Source organism: Plectropomus leopardus, chromosome 6 (assembly GCF_008729295.1).
Source record: "Plectropomus leopardus isolate mb chromosome 6, YSFRI_Pleo_2.0, whole genome shotgun sequence".
Taxonomy (NCBI): domain Eukaryota; kingdom Metazoa; phylum Chordata; class Actinopteri; order Perciformes; family Serranidae; genus Plectropomus; species Plectropomus leopardus.
Window position 1 is genome coordinate 36,422,801 of NC_056468.1, and position 21,914 is coordinate 36,444,714.

The 21,914-nt window shown below is 41.1% G+C and overlaps 2 protein-coding genes across 2 annotated transcripts; one reads left to right on the forward strand and one right to left on the reverse strand.

The window, feature by feature from the left end:
• Positions 1-3,637: 3,637 nt before the first annotated feature.
• On the forward strand, positions 3,638-12,348 carry LOC121944741 (otolin-1-like). Its single transcript, XM_042488630.1, has 6 exons — positions 3,638-3,706; positions 5,188-5,652; positions 10,346-10,655; positions 11,048-11,128; positions 11,213-11,293; positions 11,374-12,348. The coding sequence occupies exons 1-6, from the start codon at positions 3,638-3,640 to the stop codon at positions 12,282-12,284; spliced, it is 1,917 nt and encodes a 638-aa protein (XP_042344564.1). The 3' UTR covers positions 12,285-12,348.
• A 4,407-nt stretch (positions 12,349-16,755) lies between these two features.
• LOC121944742 (S-arrestin-like) lies at positions 16,756-21,063 on the reverse strand (the record flags this gene model as incomplete). Its single annotated transcript, XM_042488631.1, has 11 exons — positions 16,756-16,871; positions 17,410-17,419; positions 17,982-18,034; positions 18,525-18,539; positions 18,684-18,761; positions 18,947-19,084; positions 19,167-19,239; positions 20,421-20,505; positions 20,601-20,736; positions 20,848-20,915; positions 21,004-21,063. Coding segments are annotated over 11 exons (810 nt in total), but the record flags the coding sequence as incomplete, so codon positions are not given.
• Between the last annotated feature and the right edge of the window lie 851 nt (positions 21,064-21,914).

Consider the following 21,914-nt stretch of genomic DNA (forward strand, 5'->3'; position numbering starts at 1 on the left):
GGGGGGGGGTTACTGACAGCTGCCGGACTACCCCTGCTGTTACAACAACAACAACAACAACAACAACAACAACAACAACACACAACAACACACAACGACAACACACAACAACGACACACAACATTAACACAAAACAACAACAACACACAACAACAACACACAACATCAACAACACACAACAACAACAACAACACACAACAACAACAACAACAACAACAACACACAATAACAACAACAACACAAAACAACAACAACAACAACACAAAACAACAACAACAACACACAACTCCAACAACAACAGCAACAACACACAACAACAACAACACACCAACACACAACAACAACAACATCAACACAAAACAACAACACACAACAGCAACAACAACATCAACACAAAACAACAACAACACACAACAACAACACAACAAAACAACAACACACAACAACAACATCAACAACACAAAACAACACCAACAACAACACAATAACAACACACCAACAACAACAACACACAACTCCAACAACAACAGCAACAACACACAACAACAACAACACACCACCAACACACAACAACAACACACAACACCAACACACCAACAATAAAATGCTTATTTTATTGCTTGTGAATTGTATTTTGTCTCCTTTCATGTCTCTGTCTGCAATTCTGTGTTTTTCACTGCCGACTGTCTTGGCCAGGTCTCCCTTGAAAACGAGATTCTTAATCTCAGTGGGACCAACCTGGTTATACAACGGTTAAATAAATAAAATAATAACAATGGCAACAGCATCAACAACAACAGCAAAGGCAAAAACAACACTGACATCAACAACAACAAAAACAACGGCATGATCTATAATGATCAAATAATGATCTATAATGATCAAATATGATTTGTAATGACCAAATATGGTTTATAATGATCAAATATGGTTTTTAATGATCTATAATGATCAAATATGATATATAATGATCTATAATGATCAAATAATGATCTATAATTATCTATAATGATCAAATATGGTTTTTAATGATCTATAATGATCAAATAATAATCTATAATGATCAAATATGATTTATATTGATCTGTAATGATCAACAGAGGTTTGCGTCCAAATGTCCGTCTGACGCGCACAGACGAGGTTTGACTCTCTGACTCATCAGTATATCAATATATATGAAATATAAGATATTAATATATATGAAATATAAGATATTTAAACTGATGAATGATGCTGATATCTGAGGAGCAAGATGTTGTCTAACCGCTCGGCCTGATGGGAGAAAGTACGTGTGAGTGTTGAGAAACAGGGTCATCAGCTGGGTGGAGGTGTCCCTCTTTGTTTCTGTTTACTGGATCCAGTTTCAGACAAAACACACACACACAAACACACACACACACACACACACACACACACACACACTGGGTGTTTGTATCTGACGATCCCTCAGATGGTTTTCAGATCCCGTCCTTCTCTCCTATCACTACTCTTGTTGCAGTCTGTGGGACATTTCTCGCCACGTTGCCACTAAAACATTTCAAGAATCCTCAAGAATTTTTCTGTAAAAAAAAGACAAGAATTAAAAAGAAGATTTAAAGGAAAACATACAGCTTTGAAGGGAACGTTTTCTTGAAAAATCCCCCAAAATTTTAATTAAAAAAAAATCGCAAAAAAAAAAAAAAAAAAAGAAATCAGGACAGAGGACACTGGGTGGGCTGTTTGTTTTGTTGTGTTTTTTGTTGCCATGGTGTCACATGTGTTTGTGATATTAATGATGTCATTAATGATGTCATATGTTGTTGTTTGTGTTTTAAAAACAAAGATTTCAAATGTTTAAGCCACATGATTCCCATCAGAGTCTGTTTCTCCTCGTTAACCCTTTGCAACCTGCCTGTAGCCATGACACTCTCCAACATTTAACTCTTTGACCTCTTTGCAAACTGCTTTGTCTTCTTTCAAAAATACAGAAAAAAGGCAACAAGCAACTTTGGCGAGAAATGTTCCACAAAAATGCCAGAAAAATGAGTTGATTTAGAAGAAAAAAGCAAAACATATCTGAGAAAAACTCATAATGATCATAATTCCATATTTAAAATTATGTGACAGGATTATTCTCATTATTAAGCACTCTGGTCAGGTCATTCCCCATAACTTTATAAATAACTTACTTCTAACTTTCTTTTTTTGTTTTTAAAAGTTATTTTCAGGTCATTTCTTTGTAACTTTTTATTTTCTGGCTAAATTTTGGGTCATCTCTTCTTTGTGGCTCATCGCCTCTTTTCATGTTTTTGAAAGAATCAAGTAAGTTTGATCAGATTTCAAAGGGTTAACCTCAGAAACACAAAACCAACTCTCTTTTTCTCTCTCTCTCTCACACACACACACACACACACACACACACACAGTGTTTGAAGGTAAAGGAGGTTTATGTTCAGCCGGGGGGAAAACTTTGAAGATGATGAACACCTGAAACAAACAATACATACATGTGTGTGTGTGTGTGTGTGTGTGTGCGTGTGTGTGTGTGTGTGTGTGTGTGTGTGTGTGTTCTGGGTTGACTCGCAGGGTCAGTTGATTACATCATTTCCAGTGTTAATGAAACTGCAGCCACACGATGGATTTACAAGTCAAGCCAACTTTATTTATAAAGCCCATCATCACAGATCACAGTTTGTTTCAGAGGGCTTTACAGCAGGCACCATCCCTCTGCCCTTAGAGCCTCACATCACCTGAGGAAACACTCCTGAAAAAGAACCCCTGTAAAAATGGCAGAAACCTCAGGAAGAACAACTGAGGAGGAATCCTTCTTCAGGATGGACAGACAAGTGATAGATGTTGTAAATAACAATTAAATTACAATAGAAGACAAAAATACACAAAAGAAAGAGGGAGAGAGAGGGAGACAATACTAATAGACCTAAAATTAATAAATGTTATTTAGCTAATGATAGCGTGATGTTACATGCAAATATCGTAAATGTTGATAAGAGTTGTGTATATTAATAATTGCAGTAGAAGGTCGCATCGAGCAGGATCACAGCATCAGTGTAACCAAGACCCACAACACAGACACAGCCTCAGACAGGATCACAGCATCAGTGTAACCAAGGCCCACGACACAGACACAGCCTCAGACAGGATCACAGCATCAGTGTAACCAAGGCCCACGACACAGGCACAGCCTCAGACAGGATCACAGGAACAGCATAGCCAGACAGACTATAGGTCATCAGACTTAACAAAATCAAACCTGTGTGTGTTTGAGGGACTCCGGAAAAACATTACAGCTGGACAGGCTGAGAGAGTTTTGTTTGATTAGTTTGGCTAAGTCAAGTCAAGTCAAGTGAAGTCAAGTCAAAAAAACTGTGGTATGTACTCTGTGTGCAGTCAGAGTCTATGTCACCCCTGTCCCCCTTCACACAAACATCATGTCTATGCGAACCTCCAAGAATGAGCATCAGGCTTATGAGTGAACGTGGCGGTTGCATTTGACGGGAGCTGAAGGTGGCAGTGAGTGTTTGACGGGAGCTGAAGGTGGCAGTGAGCGTTTGACAGGAGCTGAAGCTGGCGAGCATTTGAGGTGTGATGTGCATGTATCACCTGGATCAGGTGCCCTATTTGACCACAGCTGACCTACATGAGTCCTGGTTCCCAGGACCAATTCACTCCTATAGACAAGTCCCTGCAGGATCTGGTGACAGCCTCAGTCAGCCCGGCTGCAGGGATTAATGTTACACCTGTTCATTATCAATGCTAATCAGGTCACAACACGCAACACCACGCACACACTCTCTGACACCACACACACACTCGGGCACTGTGCACACACTCTCTGACACCACACACACACACACACTGACATTGTTCACACAAAATGCCACTGATGCTCAAGAACACAACTCCTCAATAACAGCTGATCACATCAGATCAGGATCAATCTGATCAATCAGACACAGTTTTCTGTCAGAGACGACGGGCTGAAGCTCGATCACATGACGAGCTGACGGCATCAGGCTTCGGCGTCACACTCCCTTCTCTGTCGACACCTGATGGAATCATCTTCCAGTTTCTGTCAGGGAGGCAGACACTGTCTCTTGGACCAGCCCCTTGTTAGGCTGAAATAGGTTTAATCTGCCGGGGGACTTTCTAAGATACACTGAGCTCCTTTTTCCTTCTCTTGCTCCCTCCATCTGCAAACGCTCATGTCTTTTTACTGCATTACCCTAAATCAGCTTCTTCTCTGGAGCATTTGTGCTCCCTTGTTTCATAGTTTTCTCGGATCATGGCTGCGCCTGGATCGTGGTGATGACTGTGCTGATGCTGCGATCCTGCCTTTGGCTGTGCTCGTGCTGTGGTTGCACTGATGCTGTACCTCCAGCTTGCCTTGATTGTGGTCTTGGTTGTGCTGTTGCTGTGGTCCTGTCTGAGGCTGTGCCTGTGTCGTGGGCCATGATTGCACTGATCCCATGATCCTTCCCGATGTGACCTTTTACTGCCATTATTATGTGTCATGTCTTCACTATTAATATACACATGGGGCTCTTATTAACACCCACGATATTTGCATGTAAGATCACATGCTATCATACAGTGCAATTGTTAACCTTATGTCTATCACTATTGTTATATGTTATGTAATTGTTACCATCTTTCTCTTACTTTTATGTCATTACTGTAATTTAATTGTTTCTTTACGACATCTATCACTTGTTTGTCCATCCTGAAGAGGGATCCCTCCTCAGTCACTCTTCCTAGGTTTCTACAATTGTTTCCCTGTGATAGGGTTTTTTTGGGGAGTTTTTCCTTAGTTGATGTGAGGGTTCGAGCACAGAGGGATGGTGCCTGCTGTAAAGCCCTCTGAGGCAAATTGTGATTTACGGTAATAGACTTTAAAAATAAAACTCACAGCTCTGTCTGTTTTTATTCACAGCTGCTGAACATTAAAAATACATTTCATTTAAGTCTGAGAATACTATAGTATATATAATAATATAATAGTGTGACTTTATCTGCCCCCTGGTGTCCAAACCAGCCAAGAAAAAACAACCAAGTCCATGGCTCTCTGAAGCTCTGAGAGAACAAAAAACTGGACTCAGGGCAGCAGAAAGAAAGTGGCGTAAATCCCAAGAACCCACTGATTTGTCCTCATACAAACAGAAACTTGCTTCCTTTACCTCTTCCTTACAGTCTGCTAAGAAAGCCTTCTATCAGAACAAGATCTGTGCTGCTACTGACTCCAGAAAACTGTTTATGGTGTTTAACTCCTTGCTTTCTCCTCCAGCTGCTCAGCCTTCCCCTACACTGACTCCAGACATGTTTGCCTCCTTTTTCACTGAAAAGGTGGCTGCAATCAGCAACCAGTTCTCTGAGCCTGACCGGCCCAGTCAGCTCAAACCCACTACTGCCGCTTCACTCTGCTCTTTTGCTCCTCTGACCGAGGATGAGGTCTCCAGACTTCTTCTGAGCTCAAAACCTACAACATGTCCTCTCGATCCAATACCCACCCGCATCCTGCAGACCATCCTGCCCACTATCAAACCTGCAGTCACACACATTGTCAATTCCTCCCTAAAAACTGGCACTTTTCCTGCTACTTTTAAGCAAGCCCGTGTCACCCCACTGCTCAAAAAGCCTAATCTCAACCCCGCCCAGGTTGAAAACTACAGGCCAGTCTCACTGTCAAAAATACTGGAGCACACAGTATTTAACCAGGTCTCTGAACACTTGCAGAACAACAACCTACTTGACTCCTTTCAGTCTGGCTTCAGGTGTGACCACTCCACTGAGACTGCACTCCTGTCAGTCACTGAGTCACTGAGACTGGCTCGAGCTGCTGGTCAATCCTCTGTCCTACTGCTGCTAGACCTGTCTGCTGCCTTTGACACGGTGAACCATCAAATCCTCCTCTCCACACTCTCTGAGCTCGGCATCTCAGGTTCTGTCCTATGGTGGTTCAAGTCCTACCTCACAGGCAGATCCTTCAGAGTGTCATGGCGAGGAGAGGTGTCTAGGTCACATGGCCTATCGACAGGGGTTCCTCAGGGGTCGGTGCTTGGTCCCCTACTCTTCTCTGTACACCACCTCACTCGGTGCAGTGATCCGCTCCCACGGTTTCTCCTACCACTGCTATGCTGATGACACTCAGCTCTTCCTCTCCTTTCCACCTGATGACAGAACGGTCTCAGCTCGGATATCAGCGTGTCTGGCTGATATCTCCACATGGATGAAGGAACGCCACCTTCAGCTAAATCTGTCTAAGACCGAACTCATGGTCTTTCCAGCTTGTCCATCTGTTCAGCCTCAGATCAGTGTCCAACTAGACTCAAGCCTACTTGTGCCCACAAACTCAGCCAGAAACCTGGGTGTCATGATTGATGACCAGCTGACCTTTAAGGTTAATGTGGCCTCAGTTTCCCGGTCTTGCCGTTATGCCCTCTACAACATCAGGAAGATCAGACCCTTCCTGACCCAACAGGCCACACAGCTTCTGGTTCAGGCTCTTGTGAGCTCACGCATTGCCTACTGCAACTCTCTTCTGGCAGGCCTCCCTGCATGCTCATTCAAACCTCTTCAGATGATCCAGAACACAGCAGCACGTCTGGTCTTCAACCAGCCCAAAACAGCACATGTCACCCCGCTGCTAATTTCTCTTCACTGGCTTCCAGTGGCAGCCAGAATCAAATTCAAAGCACTTCTCTTGGCTTACAAAACAATCACAAGAACTGCTCCAGCCTACCTGGAATCCCCGATCCAGGTCTACTCTCCTTCTCGCCCACTACGCTCTGCATGCGAAAGACGCCCAGTGCTTCCAGCCCAGCACGGCTCTAAATCTCCAGCCAGACTCTTCTCTTCTGTTGTTCCCAAATGGTGGAACAAACTTCCAAACTCTGTGCGATCTGCTGAGTCCCTTTCTACTTTTAAGAGACAACTGAAAACTCATTTGTTCCGAGAACACCTCGGCACTTAACCCGACTCTTCTCCTCTTTGACCTTTGGGGTAAATTAAGTCAGAAGGTCCAAAACCCAGCACCTAATGATTATCTAGCACTGACAAAGTTGTGTGATGTTGTATATTGACTGTCATCGTAAGTAGTGATACTGAGATTGTTGAATCTGCTGAGATCGCTACTGGTTATTACTTTGGGTTAAAAAAAAAACAACAAAAAAACAAAAAAAAACAAAAAAAAGGGGGGGGGGGGGGGGGCTGTGCAGCACTTCTTCTGCCACTAGAGGGCAATACCTGTGACCAATCACACCTGAAGCACTTTTTGCACTTACTAAGGGTTTTTTTTCTTAAATCTACATTCTTGCTTGTGTTGTACGTCGCTTTGGATAAAAGCGTCTGTTAAATGAAATTGTAGAATTATATATATATTTGTTTGTATAAAGAAACTTGAAACTAACCTTGATAAAATTTTACAGAAAAAAAGTCGCAAAAAAAAAAGAAAAAACAAAAGTTTTTTAAGAAATGTCCCACAAATCACAGGAAGTTTGTAAAAGGTGACAAGAAAATTTTTGAAAAATTTCTTTTAAAAAATTGGATGATTATTAGAAATGTTTCCAAAAAATTGGAAAGAAATACTGAGAACACTATAATCATAATTATAATCATTTTAGATTTAAAATTATGATACAGAATAAAAATTATAATAATCACTGTCATCACTGTTTGTTTGTTTTTGTTTGTTTGTTTGTTTGTTTGTTTGTTTGTTTGTTTGTTGATTTGTAATCATTCTGTTTCTTCATGTTACATGTTTTTTTTTTCTAGTTGTGCCAGATTTAGTTAACTTGTTTCAAAAAGAGATGGTTAACCCTCACACACACACACACACACACACACACACACACACACACACTGTCATCAGAAATGTTTTTATATAACCTTCCTGTCAGAGGATCAAATAAGGAAAATTTTGTGCGTATGTGATGTGACACCTGCGTGTATCACAGTAATGAGGTCACATAAGATTCGGCGTGTTACAATAACTCCTGACAGTGACACTAAAATCTGCTGTTTCCTGATGGAGGACAAAAGATGTCCCAAATGATCCGCTCACTCAAACAAACACACACACACACACACACACACACACACACACACACACACACACACACACAGACACACACACACACACACACACACCTGTGTGGCAGTGTGGGCGAGGCATCCTGTGGGCGGGGTCCAGTCCAGGTGTTTTATTAGCAGCTGTGAGACAGGTCACATCAGCTTCAGACACTGCAGACGCTCGGTGAGTGACACACACACACACACACACACACACACACACACACACACACACACACACACACACACACACACACACACACACACACACAACGAAGTCTCAGATATTCACCTTCAGAACAAACAGAAAATGATGTTTAATTAAAAGAACGTGTTAAGAATCTCGTATAAATGTGTAAAATACAGACGTTATCCTTTAAAGTCATAATTTCGTTAACCCTTTAAAGCATCAGTTTGATTTCTTTCAAAAACGTGGGGAACAGCCAACAAACAACTTTACAAGAAATAAGCCAAAAATTTGCAAAAAAACAGAAAAAAAAACACAAGAAAGTCATCTGGAAATAAGCTTAAGAAAGAAAAAAATAAATGAATTAATAGATGCCGCTGCTCCTTCGCATTGAAAGGGGTCAGTTCAGGTGGTTCGGGCATCTGATCAGGATTTTTAATGTTACATAATTTTAAATATATAATTAAGAGATTTGGAAATATAGTTTTCTGGACATTGTTTCTTTTTTCATGATAATATCGAATAATGTCCGTAATTTTCAGATTGTTTCCTTTGACTAATATTTTGCAGATGCTTTTTATGTTTGTGAAGAAATCAAAGCGATCGCTGCAGCTTTTAGAGGGTTAAATCTTTGTGAAAGTGATATAAATCCAGGTTTCAAAGGGTTAAATTAATCACAAAATCAATGACATTTAATTATCTTGTAACTGAAATAATTTAACAAGTACTGAAAAATCTAAATGAATGTCTTTTTTAATATTGTGTGATAAAATTCATCACATATTCAGACATTTTTTTGCCTTCTTTGTGTCACCGACAGAAAAAGTTTCAGATCTTCTCTGCGAAACTTTATAAATCATATTAACGTTTTGAAGAAAAACAAACTGACAGATTTTTTCAAAAGATAAAAAGACTTTGAAATTTAAAAAAAGGATGCATATTCACTAATTCATTAATTTCTCATGTTATTCCGTCATATATTTGATGAGAGAAATTATATCAGTATCATCTTTTACTATTTCTAATTCTGTGACGGTAAATATCTATAATATTGATAATAACTATAGTACCTATAACATCTGTAATAACTAATATAAAATATATAATAGCCTACCTATAATAACTATTATATATATATATATATATATATATATATATATATATATATATATAACAACTGTAACATCTATAATAATTATAATAACACCTGTGCATAGAACAAAACATAAGCTTTATTATTCTGTTACTTTTCTTCTCTGTCTCACCATTAATATATAAAATATAGATTTTTATCATTATAGACCCAAGGACATAAAAAAGTTAAAATAATGTTTTTCCAGAGAGATTTTCCTCGTGAGGACTTTAAAGTGATTTTCTTGAAAAATTGTTTGGCATTGGAAGTTAACATTGTGACCTTTACCATAAAAGCATTATTTAACTGTTTGGTAAAATAGGTTTTAGATAATAAAAAATCATACTTATTAAATGATTTCATGGTAAATATAACAATTAATGATCCAAAGTTCATTTTTATCCGAACAAACAGTCAGTTTTCATTTCATCATCTTCATTTTTCTCTCCTTTTTTCCACTGAAGACCAAATGAACTGTTTGGTAACACGTGTTTTTAAAATAATATTTTTGATTTTTTTGTATAAAGTTGAATAAATATCTTGAGTATAAAGAAAGTGGTCACAATTTACTCTTTTAACCCAAATATTAAATCTCTCTTTGATGCTCACATCAATTAAAGCAGCTGCCAGAAACTCTCTCCATGTATCTATATTTAAATTTTAAGTTATGTGTATTTATTTATTTATTTATTTTATTTCTATTTATTTGTTTATTTATAAAACCCGCCTTCATGTTTTCTTTTGAAACATTTAACGTTGTTTTATCCCATTGGAAGATTTTTAAAACTGTCTGTGCAGTATCATAAATAATAAATAAAATGTTTGAATGTTGATAATAAACTTGGCAGCATGTAAACACTGATGATTGATCAATATTGATCATCGATCACTGATCAGTGATCAATAATTAGTGATCAGTTGTCACTGATCATCAGACTCACCTGGCTGTTGTCTCTCTGCAGATCATGTCGACCTTTCCTCTTCACTTCCTGTTGTTGGTGGTTTTCCTCCCCGTTGTCATGGCGATGCCTGAGCCCGGCTCCTCGGGGGACTGGGGGGACCCTCGCGCACTTCCTGGACCCTCCTACCCACCCATGGACAGCCCCGGGCTCTACCCTGACGGGACCAACATGACGGAGGTGCCAGCCGGGGCTCTGGAGTACTACTGCCAGATGCTGCTGCAGTCCCCAGGGCCTGTCCCCCCCTGGTACCCCACACACTGCAAGAGCACCACAGGGCCCAAAGGAGACCAGGGAGACCGCGGACCCCCAGGTACAACATGGACAATTGACCTGTTACAAGGACCCCCCCCCCCCCCCCCCCCCCCCCCCCCCCCCCCCCCCCCACACACACACACACACACACACACACACACACACACACACACACCATAATCCATTTAGTCTGAACCAGCCCCTACAGACTGAACCAGCACCTACAGACTGAATCTGCCCCTACAGACTGAATCTGCCCCTGCAGACTGAACCAGCTCCTGCAGACTGAACCTGCCCCTACAGACTGAATCTGCCCCCAACAAACTGAACCAGCACCTACATACTGACCCAGGTGTCTGCTGTAAAGAGCTCAGAGGCAGACTCTGATTCGGACTGTAGAGACACAACTGACACCTGTGTCCTAATCAAAGGTGTGTCTGTCCTGCTCAGGTCCTCCAGGTAGTCCTGGAAGACGAGGAATGACAGGCTTCAGAGGTCCTCCTGGTTTTGTGGGCAGACCAGGGGTCAAAGGTAAGCCTCCTCCCATCATGCTCTGCTCGCACAACAGATGTGTTACTGTGGCCCCACCCTGACCTTTGACTGTCGAACTCTCAGGACAGAAGGGGGACGATGGGGACAAGGGGGATCGTGGAGTCCAGGGCTTTACGGGATCTAAAGGAGGTAGAGGCTTCAAAGGTGAGACGCAGAGATACTGTTATCTTTCTGTGTGATGGTGGTTTCAGGTCCAGACTCTGACCCATTTTTATCTACTGCAGGGGAGAAGGGGGAGCAGGGTCTGGAGGGCCGCCCGGGGGACCAGGGTCCTAAAGGAGATGATGGAGTCTGCCCAGGTGCCTGTGAGTCCAGCTCTGGTCCCCCAGGACCTCCAGGTCTGCCTGGCACTGTGGGGACCAGAGGTCTTCCCGGTACCCCAGGACCACTGGGGCCCAGAGGCCAGAAGGGTGACGTGGGTGAGATGGGCCCCCATGGCCTCCCTGGATCTGTGGGCGGGAAGGGAGAACCAGGGCCAGAGGGGGAGTGTAACTGTACAGATGGAACAGATGGGGCCCCGGGGCAGAGGGGTGAGAAGGGAGACAAGGGGGACCAGGGGCCAATGGGGTCACAGGGGCAAATGGGGCCACAGGGGATTCCGGGAGACATGGGGCCCATGGGGATTATGGGTCGTCCTGGTCCCTGCATGCCCAGTGTCCAGTCAGCCTTCGCTGCAGGGCTGACATCCAGCTTCCCCTCACCGAACGCCCCTGTCGTCTTCGCCCACATTTTCTACAATGTCCAGAGAAGCTACAACGCCAATTCCGGGATCTTCACCGCTCCTGTCAATGGCACCTACATCTTCAGCTTCCACGTCACTGTCCACCAGCGCGTCCTCAAAGTTGGCCTCTTCCGTAACTACAAGTCAGTCGTCATAAACACATGCACTAAAGAGTTAGGGACTGCCTCGCACTCTGTGGTCCTTCACCTGGTCTACGGGGACTTGGTGTGGATCCAGGTCAAGGACTTTACTACAAACGGCATGTACGCCGGTTATGAGTCCAGCAGTACCTTCTCTGGCTTCCTGCTCCACCCAGATTCATGTGACATGGCCTTACCCAGAGCAGGCCCACCAGAGACCCCTCCTCCCAGCACAGAGTACCCCTGGAGCAACAGCGATGACCCCGAACCTTAAGTAGTTTGACATGTAGAGGGTGACAAAGCGAAATAAATTATTTTAGACCTGTAACATGCGATTCTTAAAATCATGTGACACCAATCAACCAACAGAAGATTAGTTTAGTTCAACATGAACCAGACCGGATCACCCAATCCAGCAATTTTCACCACGAAGCAAAGAAACCAGAAGAGCCCAAGTTCACTTCAGGGCGCCTTCACATCAGAGCTCAATGCTGGTACTATACGTTTCTGCAAACCACAATATCGTTTCATTCGCACGTTTCATTTGTATCATGTAAACATCTCGTAAGTGAGGAGACAGCTGCTGAACTGCACACAAACAAACATACAAACAAACAAACAAAAACAACAGTGTTTCTGCGGCACAGAAGAAGAACTGAAGAACACAAACAAAATAAAAAACATCGGAGTCGGGGAGACTCACCAAGGCCGGATGTGCTGGAACCGCTCAGACCTGAGCACACGTGAACTGCAGCTGAGTCGTGAAATCTAGAAATGTAACGTGTCTGTGTTTAGCAGAAACGTAAGAACCCGATCAAATCAGACTGGTTTGACTCGTTCAGCTGAAAACAACAATCATATCAAACGTTTAAATCCCGTTTCCTTCGTGTTTTAGAGGTTTGACTCCTGACTGAAAAGAAGCATCATTCTGTGTTAGCACGTAGCTTCACTTTGTTTTGTCCTTTTTCTTCTGGACATCCACAGGGAGACATCTGTGTGCTGTAATAACACCCTGCTGTCACTCTTTATCTCATCTCTGTCTTTGTGTGGACTCTGGTGTTTCCGAGTCACCCGATGACGGTCCGACAGCGATCCCTCAGTGCCGCTTTGAAGAAGGACATCAGATCCACATTGTCTCAGCAGGGCAGGGCTTCCCTCCACTGTCTCCGTCTGTCCTCCAACAAAGACACAAAAACAACCCGAGTCTGCAGGTGTGATTCAGTTCATCAGAGGATGGGACAAACGCTTTGTCTTTCTGAAACCTGAGGACAGACATGGGGAGGACGGAGGACGTGTTGTGTCTCTCGACTGTTTGTGTTGTTTCCAATAAAACGATGAAAGAAAGAAACAGTCACGTGTTTTTGTGTCTGCGGCATCAGCATCAATACATCAAACATAACACATATAGTAATAACAATGATGATGATAATAATATTATTAATAATAATAATAATAATACATTTTGTTGTATTTTATTGTTTTCAATTGCATTATTATTATTATCATTATTATTCCATGAGTTATCACTCAAACAGCCTGCACACGCTAACAGTCACATGTCTCATATGAACTCTGGACGTGACGGGAACATTCCCAGTTTATACTTATTTTAGGATATTTTAGTAAAGAGTTGGAGCTCAAAGGAAACCAGTGGCTCTGTTTCTCGCTCACAAAGACGCACTGAAAACGTCTTCTGTCATTTTACAATCTGAAAAAAGATGGATTCACATTAATATATGTGCAAAGTTTAACTTTTAATTGTTTCATGTATTTTGATGGGAAATTGTGAAAATGCAAATGAAGCAACATTTCTAAAATCCCTCCGCAGCTGTTTTTGTTCAGTTTTATGTATTGATCATATGCAGATTAGTTGTCATCATTTTCTTTTGATTTCTGCAGATTAACTTTGATAAATTTGTTAATGGCGTTAATAAAGTTGTAGCGTAGTATAAAGTGTAGTTTAATGAAACACAGCACTCGGACTGTTTGCTTGTATTTTACACACGTTTTTCTGACGTTTACGGAATATGATTGAAGACGTTAAGGGAGAAAATTACTAGAAGAATCAGAATTTAGCTGTTTGGGAAACAACAAGCAGCAACACAACATGGAGTCTGAAAGACAGCAGGAACCTGAAAACAGACATTTCAAAGTAAAACAAATAATCAAACCCTGAAATCTAATCTTGTTTGGAGAAAGTTTTGATGAAAGGTTCGATAAATTATTGAAGTTTTCTGTCGCGAGGATGATGCTCAGACAAACTTATGAAGAGTTCATTTTTAATGCTTTTCTAGTTCAAATGGCATGAATTTTATACTTTTTAAATATTTTATTCAGTATTGTATACAATTTTATCAAATTTTCTACAATACCCTGTTTTTTTGTTTTTTTTTTTGTTTTTTTTTTTACCAGTAGGGCATGCTGTTACTTTAAGGTAGCGTACCCAAAACTTCACCCGCAAAAATATATTTTTTGGACATTTCATTAAATTATGCTTACTTAGTCTTTTTTTAAATATATTTTACTAAACACACGTAAATATTTTACTAAACCCAACCTAAGTAACTTTATTTTACTTCAACTAACATACTCAACTTTATCTTATTAAAGCAACTTTAACTTTATTAGTAACTTTATTTCGCTAAAGCTAACGTACTTAACTTTATTTAGCTAAAACTAACATATGTAACTTTATTTTATTTAAGCTAAAATATGTAACTTTATTCTAATAATGCTAACGTACATAACTTTATTTTATTAAACCTAACATATGTAACTTTATTTTATTAAAGCTAACGTTTGTAACTTTATTTTACTAAACCTAACATATGTAACTTTATTTTACTAAAGCTAACATATGTAACTTTATTTTATTAAAGCTAACATTTGTGACTTTATTTTATTAAAGCTAACGTTTGTGACTTTATTTTATTAAAGCTAACGTTTGTGACTTTATTCTATTGAAGCTAACGTTTGTGACTTTATTTTATTAAAGCTAACGTTTGTGTGACTTTATTCTATTGAAGCTAACGTTTGTGACTTTATTTTATTAAAGCTAACGTTTGTGACTTTATTCTATTGAAGCTAACGTTTGTGACTTTATTTTATTAAAGCTAACGTTTGTGACTTTATTCTATTGAAGCTAACGTTTGTGACTTTATTTTATTAAAGCTAACGTTTGTGACTTTATTCTATTGAAGCTAACGTTTGTGACTTTATTTTATTAAAGCTAACGTTTGTGACTTTATTTTATTAAAGCTAACGTTTGTGACTTTATTCTATTAAAGCTAAAGTTTGTGACTTTATTCTATTAAAGCTAACGTTTGTGACTTTATTTTATTAAAGCTAACATTTGTGACTTTATTTTATTAAAGCTAACGTTTGTGACTTTATTTTAATAAAGCTAACGAATGTAACTTTATCTTACTAAACCCAACGTCCGTAACCTTATTTTATTAAAACTAACGTACCTAAATTTATTTTATGAAAACTAACATACGTAGTTTTATTTTACTGAAAATAACTTAATAACAATAATAATTTAAAACAATATTTTAATAATAATTAAAATAACTTTATTATTACTAAAGGTAACGGACGTAACTTTATTTTACATAACCTTGTTTACTTTACATTAAGTACATTACTTTGTGTTGAGTATATAACGTGATTATGCCAAATTGTGTTTTTTTCCCCTAAACTCAAATACGTTACATAATAAGTCAATAATCTCTGTTGTTGGTACATTTGACGTTATTGATCGTCAGTGATCTATTTATTAAATCTTCACCACAAACAGATTTACATACAAACTAACAATAGCTAAAGAAATTTAGAAATTCATTGTTTCTCCGACTCAAAAACAGAAACTTTTATTTCTCAGACAGCTCAACTGATTTCAGCGCTACATGCTGAAGTATAAGTACACCAATTTATGTACGTACACATTAAAGTGTAAGTACACTAATTTATGTACAGTACACATAGAAGTACAAGTACACTAATTTATGCACAGTACATATTAAAGTACAAGTACACTAACTTATGTACATTACAGATTAAAGTATAAGTATACTAATTTATGTACAGTACACATTAAAGAATAAATACACTAATTTATGTACGGTACACATTAAAGTATGAGTGCACTAATTTATGTATGGTACAGATTAAAGTATAAGTACGCTAATTTATGTATAGTCCAGATTAAAGTATAAGTACACTAATTTATGTACGGTAAACATTAAAGTATAAGTACATTAATTTATGTACGGTACACATTAATGTACAAGTGCACTAATTTATACACTGCACACATTAAAGTATACGCACACTAATTTATGTATGGTACACATTAATGTACAAGTACACTAATTTATACACTGCACACATTAAAGTACACGCACACTAATTTATACACTGTACACATTAAAGTATGAATACACTAATTTATGTACGGTACACATTAAAGTATACGCACACTAATTTATGTATGGTACACATTAATGTACAAGTACACTAGTATATACACTGTACACATAAAAGTACACGCACACTAATTCATGTATGGTACACATTAATGTACAAGTACACTAATTTATGTATAGTCCAGATTAAAGTATAAGGACACTAATTTATGTACATCATTATCAATAATAATCATCTGATCAATAGATTAGATTTACGAGCTACTCATCGTCTGTCTGTCCGGAGGGGACGCTACAGGAGACAGGGTGGACAGCAGGTCAGACAGGGACAGTCTGAGGTTCAGGCCTCAGAGGGAGACTCGTCGTCGTCTCCATAGACGACCCCCTTCAGGTAGACTCGTTTAAACTCCTCAAACACCATGTCCTCTGGTTCACTGAGGACAGAGGGACAGGAGAGGACAGAGAGGACAGACAGATTTAGGATGAGCCGTGAGAAGAAAAAAAAAGTTTGTTAACTCTTTCCCCACCACAGTATTTTTGTTAAGCTGCCCATCAGCGCCAGCATCTGTGGTCATTTACGAATCTTTCAAGACCTTGAGAATATTGCATTTTGAATATATAAACACTGAATACATCAAGACAAAGAACAGATCTTCAGCTTTCATACACAACAAACCATTTTATTTTAGCTTCTTCTGTTACTTTTTTTAAAATCAACTTCTGAATTTGTGCATTTTTTATTTAAAAAAAAAAAACACATTTCAGACAAAAAGCTGAGAAAATTGCATTTTTGTAAAAGAAAGTAATTTCAAGAGCAAAATCAATTCCCTCTTAAATTCTTATGTTCACTTGAATCGTACAATTGTACACTAACTAGTGAAAACACCTATTGACAGAAAATCTTGTCCATGGCAGGGAAAGAGTTAAAGAAGCTCTGAAGGAAGTGATGTCATTAAACAGGAAGTATCTCACCTCTCTTTGTCTGGGATCAAAGTTCAGACAGGAAACAAAGACAAGATTAAAAAAACGTTGTTATTGTTTTTCTCTAAAGACATTCAAGGAGGTGCTAACAAACATGCTAACAAACATGCTAACAAACATGCTAACAAACTTGCTAACATGCTAATAAAAATGCTAAGATACGGTGCTAAAATTCATGCTAAATTTCTGTCCATATGATGAAAGAGATGGATTCCCACAGAGCCGGCCCCACTGACCCGGCCCCACAGACCCGGCCCCACAGACCCGGCCCCACTGACCCGGCCCCACTGACCCGGCCCCACAGAGCCACCCCCATAGAGCCGGCCCCACAGAGCCACCCCCACAGACCCGGCCCCACAGAGCCGGCCTCACAGAGCTAGTTCCATAAGTTCTGGTTCAAGTTCACGTTCAAGTTCAGGTTCAAGTTCAGGTTCAAGTTCGGGTTAAGGGTCAGGGTCAGGGTCACACTGAGACTTAGGTTCAGGTGGATCACTAAGGGTCCTCACTGGTTCAAACATGTATTTTATCTAAATCGATCTGTAAATCAGGTCTATGCGGTGTACCTGGTTCAGGTTTCGGGTTCATCAGTTTGAATGGAAGCTCCAGAGACACCTCACTGTAACACAGACACACACACACACACACACACACACACACACACACACACACACACACAAGTGTGTTCAGGTGTGCAGGTGTTCAGGTGTATAGGAGTTTAGGTGTACAGTGTACAGGTGTTCAGGTGTACAAGTGTACAGGAGTACAGTGCTCAGGTGTTCAGGTGGTCAGGTTTTCAGGTGTGCTCAGGTGAGTTCAGGTGAGTTCAGGTGTACAGTGTTCAGGTGTACAGGTGTAGAGCAGTTGTTCTGGTGTGCAGCAGGTGTGCAGCAGGTGTGCTCACATGTACAAGTGTGCAGGTGTACAGTCTTCAGGTGTTCAGGTGTGCAGCAGGTGTTCAGGTGTGTACAGGTGTTTACAGATGTTTACAGGTGTTCAGGTGTTCAGGTGTGTTTAGAAGTGCAGGTTTGTACAGATGTTCAGGTGTGCAGCAGATGTTCAGGTGTACAGGTGTGTACAGGTTTTCAGGTGTTCAGGTGTGAGGTTACCTGGACGCGACCATTCTGTGAACAGAAGCAGAGTGAGATGATGTGTTTAGGAACAATCTGTTTTTATTGTTTCACACTTTTAACTTTAAACCATGGATGTATTATAGTGAAATCTGGAGGACAGCTGAGCTCCCAGCATGCTGAGCGATTCAGACTCACCCTGAGGCGATCATCCTGAGGACGACCTTGTAGGACACCAGCATCCCCTGGACCTCCTTCAGGATGTCCTGCTTCACTCTGAGACAGAGACAGGCAGAGGGTCAGCAGGGGACTGTCTCTATGTGTGTCTCATAGTGTGTCTCAGTCTCTCTTAGTGTGTCTAAGAGTCTCTCAGTGTGTCTCAGTGTGTCTCTGTCTCTCTTGGTGTCTCTGTCTCTCTCAGTGTCTCTCAGAGTGTCTCTTAGTATGTATCAGTGTCCTACATGCTGGATGAAGCCAGGTTGGTGTCTTCATGTTTGAGTCGTCCGTCCAGAGCGAGTCCTCTGCGGTCCTTGTTGTGAGCCAGCAGAGGATACAGAGTGTAGTCCTTCTTCAGACTTGTCCCAGAGGGCACTGAGTCGCTGTCGAGTCACACACAGAGACAGTGTCAAAATAAAAGCCCCACAGGACATTCTTGGTTCTGAAGAAGACATCTGGACTCACCTGGTCTCCTCTTTGGCCACAGATTTGACGTATTTGTCGTTTGAATAAAGAACCACGTTGGTCACCTGTTCGACTGGACGCAGAAAATCACACAAATGGAGAAAAAGCGAACTGAACATGACAAGAACTTCACCTTAAATCCTGGAAACATCCTTAAATCCTGGAAACTGTCTAAAATCCTGGAAACTGTCTAAAATCCTGGAAATGTCCTAAAATCCTAGAGGGTTCTATCATCCTTTAATGTCCCTAAAATCCTATAAATGTCCTAAAGTCCTTGAAACATGTATGGGGCCGCTGTGACTGGCCCCTGGCCTCCTGTCAGTTTGTAAAGGTGGCCCCCGGGTGAAGCAGGTTGAGTGTCCCTGGTCTGAAGGGACAAGTCCTTCCCTACTGTGCTGTGATTGGCTGGAGCGCAACATGCTACTCGTCCAGTCATAGTGAACAGGGGTACAAAAAAGGTCCACAGTTGGAGATCTAGAGGACACTGAAGGACAGCACATGCTTGGTTGTGGATGCCGCTCTCTCATCCTCAACCGATGAGGGGGGGGGGGGGAAAGAAACAACGAAAGCAGCAGCAATCAGCTGAATGAGAGACGCAGCAAATGCACCGCTGTTTTTATGAACAAGTCCATCTAAAGTCTGACTGAAACTGAGACCAAAACAATGTCCTCTGAAGAAGGATGAAGAAGACACTTTTTGACTTCTGAACATTTGACTGTTTGTCTCCTCTGTCACTGACACTCCATCCGACTGAGTGAAGCTCAACAGATGAGCTCACATCTGTATCAATGGACGACTACCTTTGGGATGGTCAAATGTCCCTCTCAGGTTATGTTGGGGCGGATGTGACCACGGGTGTTAGTCGTGCACGCTGGCTGTCCAGCTCCCAGTGGTGTTGATGTGTGACGTAACAGGTACTGACTCCTGGCGGATGGGAAAAGGTCCAGGAGGGTACCCAGACGAGTCACGGCCTCGCAGATATACGTGTTCTTAGTTTGCACTGATTCAATTTTATGTCATGTTTAGGAACCGATAAGCAGAACCACAATTTAATTTCCGTCATCCGGCACTTGACTTTAAGTTCACAGTTGTAATTTGGAACCAAGTTTCAGTTCCCAACCCCAGGTGAAAGCAACCAATCACAGCAGAGTAGAGAAAGTCCCCTCCCCATCCCTCTGGACTGTCCATTCAACAAGCTACCTGATCACATGACTTACTGAACACACGTGTTAGAAACTACATGGACGAGGTTACCTGACACGCTGATGTCTTTGATGTTCCTGCTGGATGAGTTAGTAATTTCTACATGAACCCTGACCGCTTCCCCATGGTAGAAGGTCTATGGACAGACAGAGAGACACACAGACAGACAGAAAGAGGGACAGATCAGAGTCAGATAGACAGACAGACAGGTGGATGGACAGGGGGACAGACCTCTTTGGGCATGCTCAGCTTGATGTGCAGCGGTTTCTCGGACATCAGGAACTCAAAAGTTGTTTCTGTCACCGGAACTATTTTGGTGTCCTCTGGACTGTACTGGATCTTACGAATCGACAGACGGACTGAACTCCTGCAGAGACACCATCAGGTCAATATTATCAGAGAGACCATGGAGTCAGGATTATCAGAGACCATCGAGTCAGGATTATCAGAGACCATCAAGATGTCTTCAGAGACTCACTGTTTGTCGATCATCTCGTCTTGGTTCTCTCCACAGAAAGCTTTCACCTCAAACTCCACCGCACATTTCTGTCAGAGACACAGAGACATGAGACACCTGTCCTCTGAGACACCCGTCCTCATAAACTGACTGATGGTGACATCATGATGGCATTACCTTTCCCACATCGGAGGGTCCAGGCTGCAGCGCCACCGAGCATGGTAGGTTATCTGGAAACTGAGAGACAGACAGGAGACACTGTGACATCAGGGACAGATGTCGAGGACAGGACCTGTAGACTCCTCACGTAATTTCTGCAGAGTTAACTGTGGACATGTCCTGCCTGCGGACACGTGTCCTGTAGGTGGACACGTCCTGTATAAAAAGCTCCTCCTGTCTCCTTAAAGACGTTCTCCTGTCTCCTCAAAAACCTCCTCCTGTCTCCTTAAAGACCTCCTCCTGTCTCCTCAAAGACCTCTTCCTGTCTCCTCAAAGACCTCTTCCTGTCTCCTCAGAGACCTCCTCCTAACATGCGTTGATTGAATGCTGCTGAAAATGTTACTGTTGTGATTGTTACGACAAAGTCCTCACTCAAACGAGACGATAATTAAGTCCCAACGTCCTCAAACGAGTCAATAACAAAGTCCTGAGGTCCTCAAACAAGACGATAATAAAAGTCCCAACATCCTCAAATAAGACAATAATAAAGTCCCAACATCCTTAAACAAGAAAATGATAAAGTCCTAACGTCCTCAAACGAGACAATGATAAAGTCCCAAAGTCCTCACAGGAGACGATAATAAAGTCCTATCGTCCACAAATGTGACGATAATTAAGTCCCAACGTCTTCAAACAAGGCAACAGTTAAGTCCCAATGTCCTCAAACAAGATGATAATTAAGTCCCAACATCCTCAAAGGAGACGATAAATTCCCAATGTCCTCAAATGACACAATAATAAAGTCCTAACGTCCTCAAATGAGATGATAATAAAGTCCCAAAGTCCTCAAAGGAGTCCCCGTAGCACCCAATAATGTAATAATTTACTGAAAATGTAATAATGCCTGAAAATGTAATAAAATTTGTACT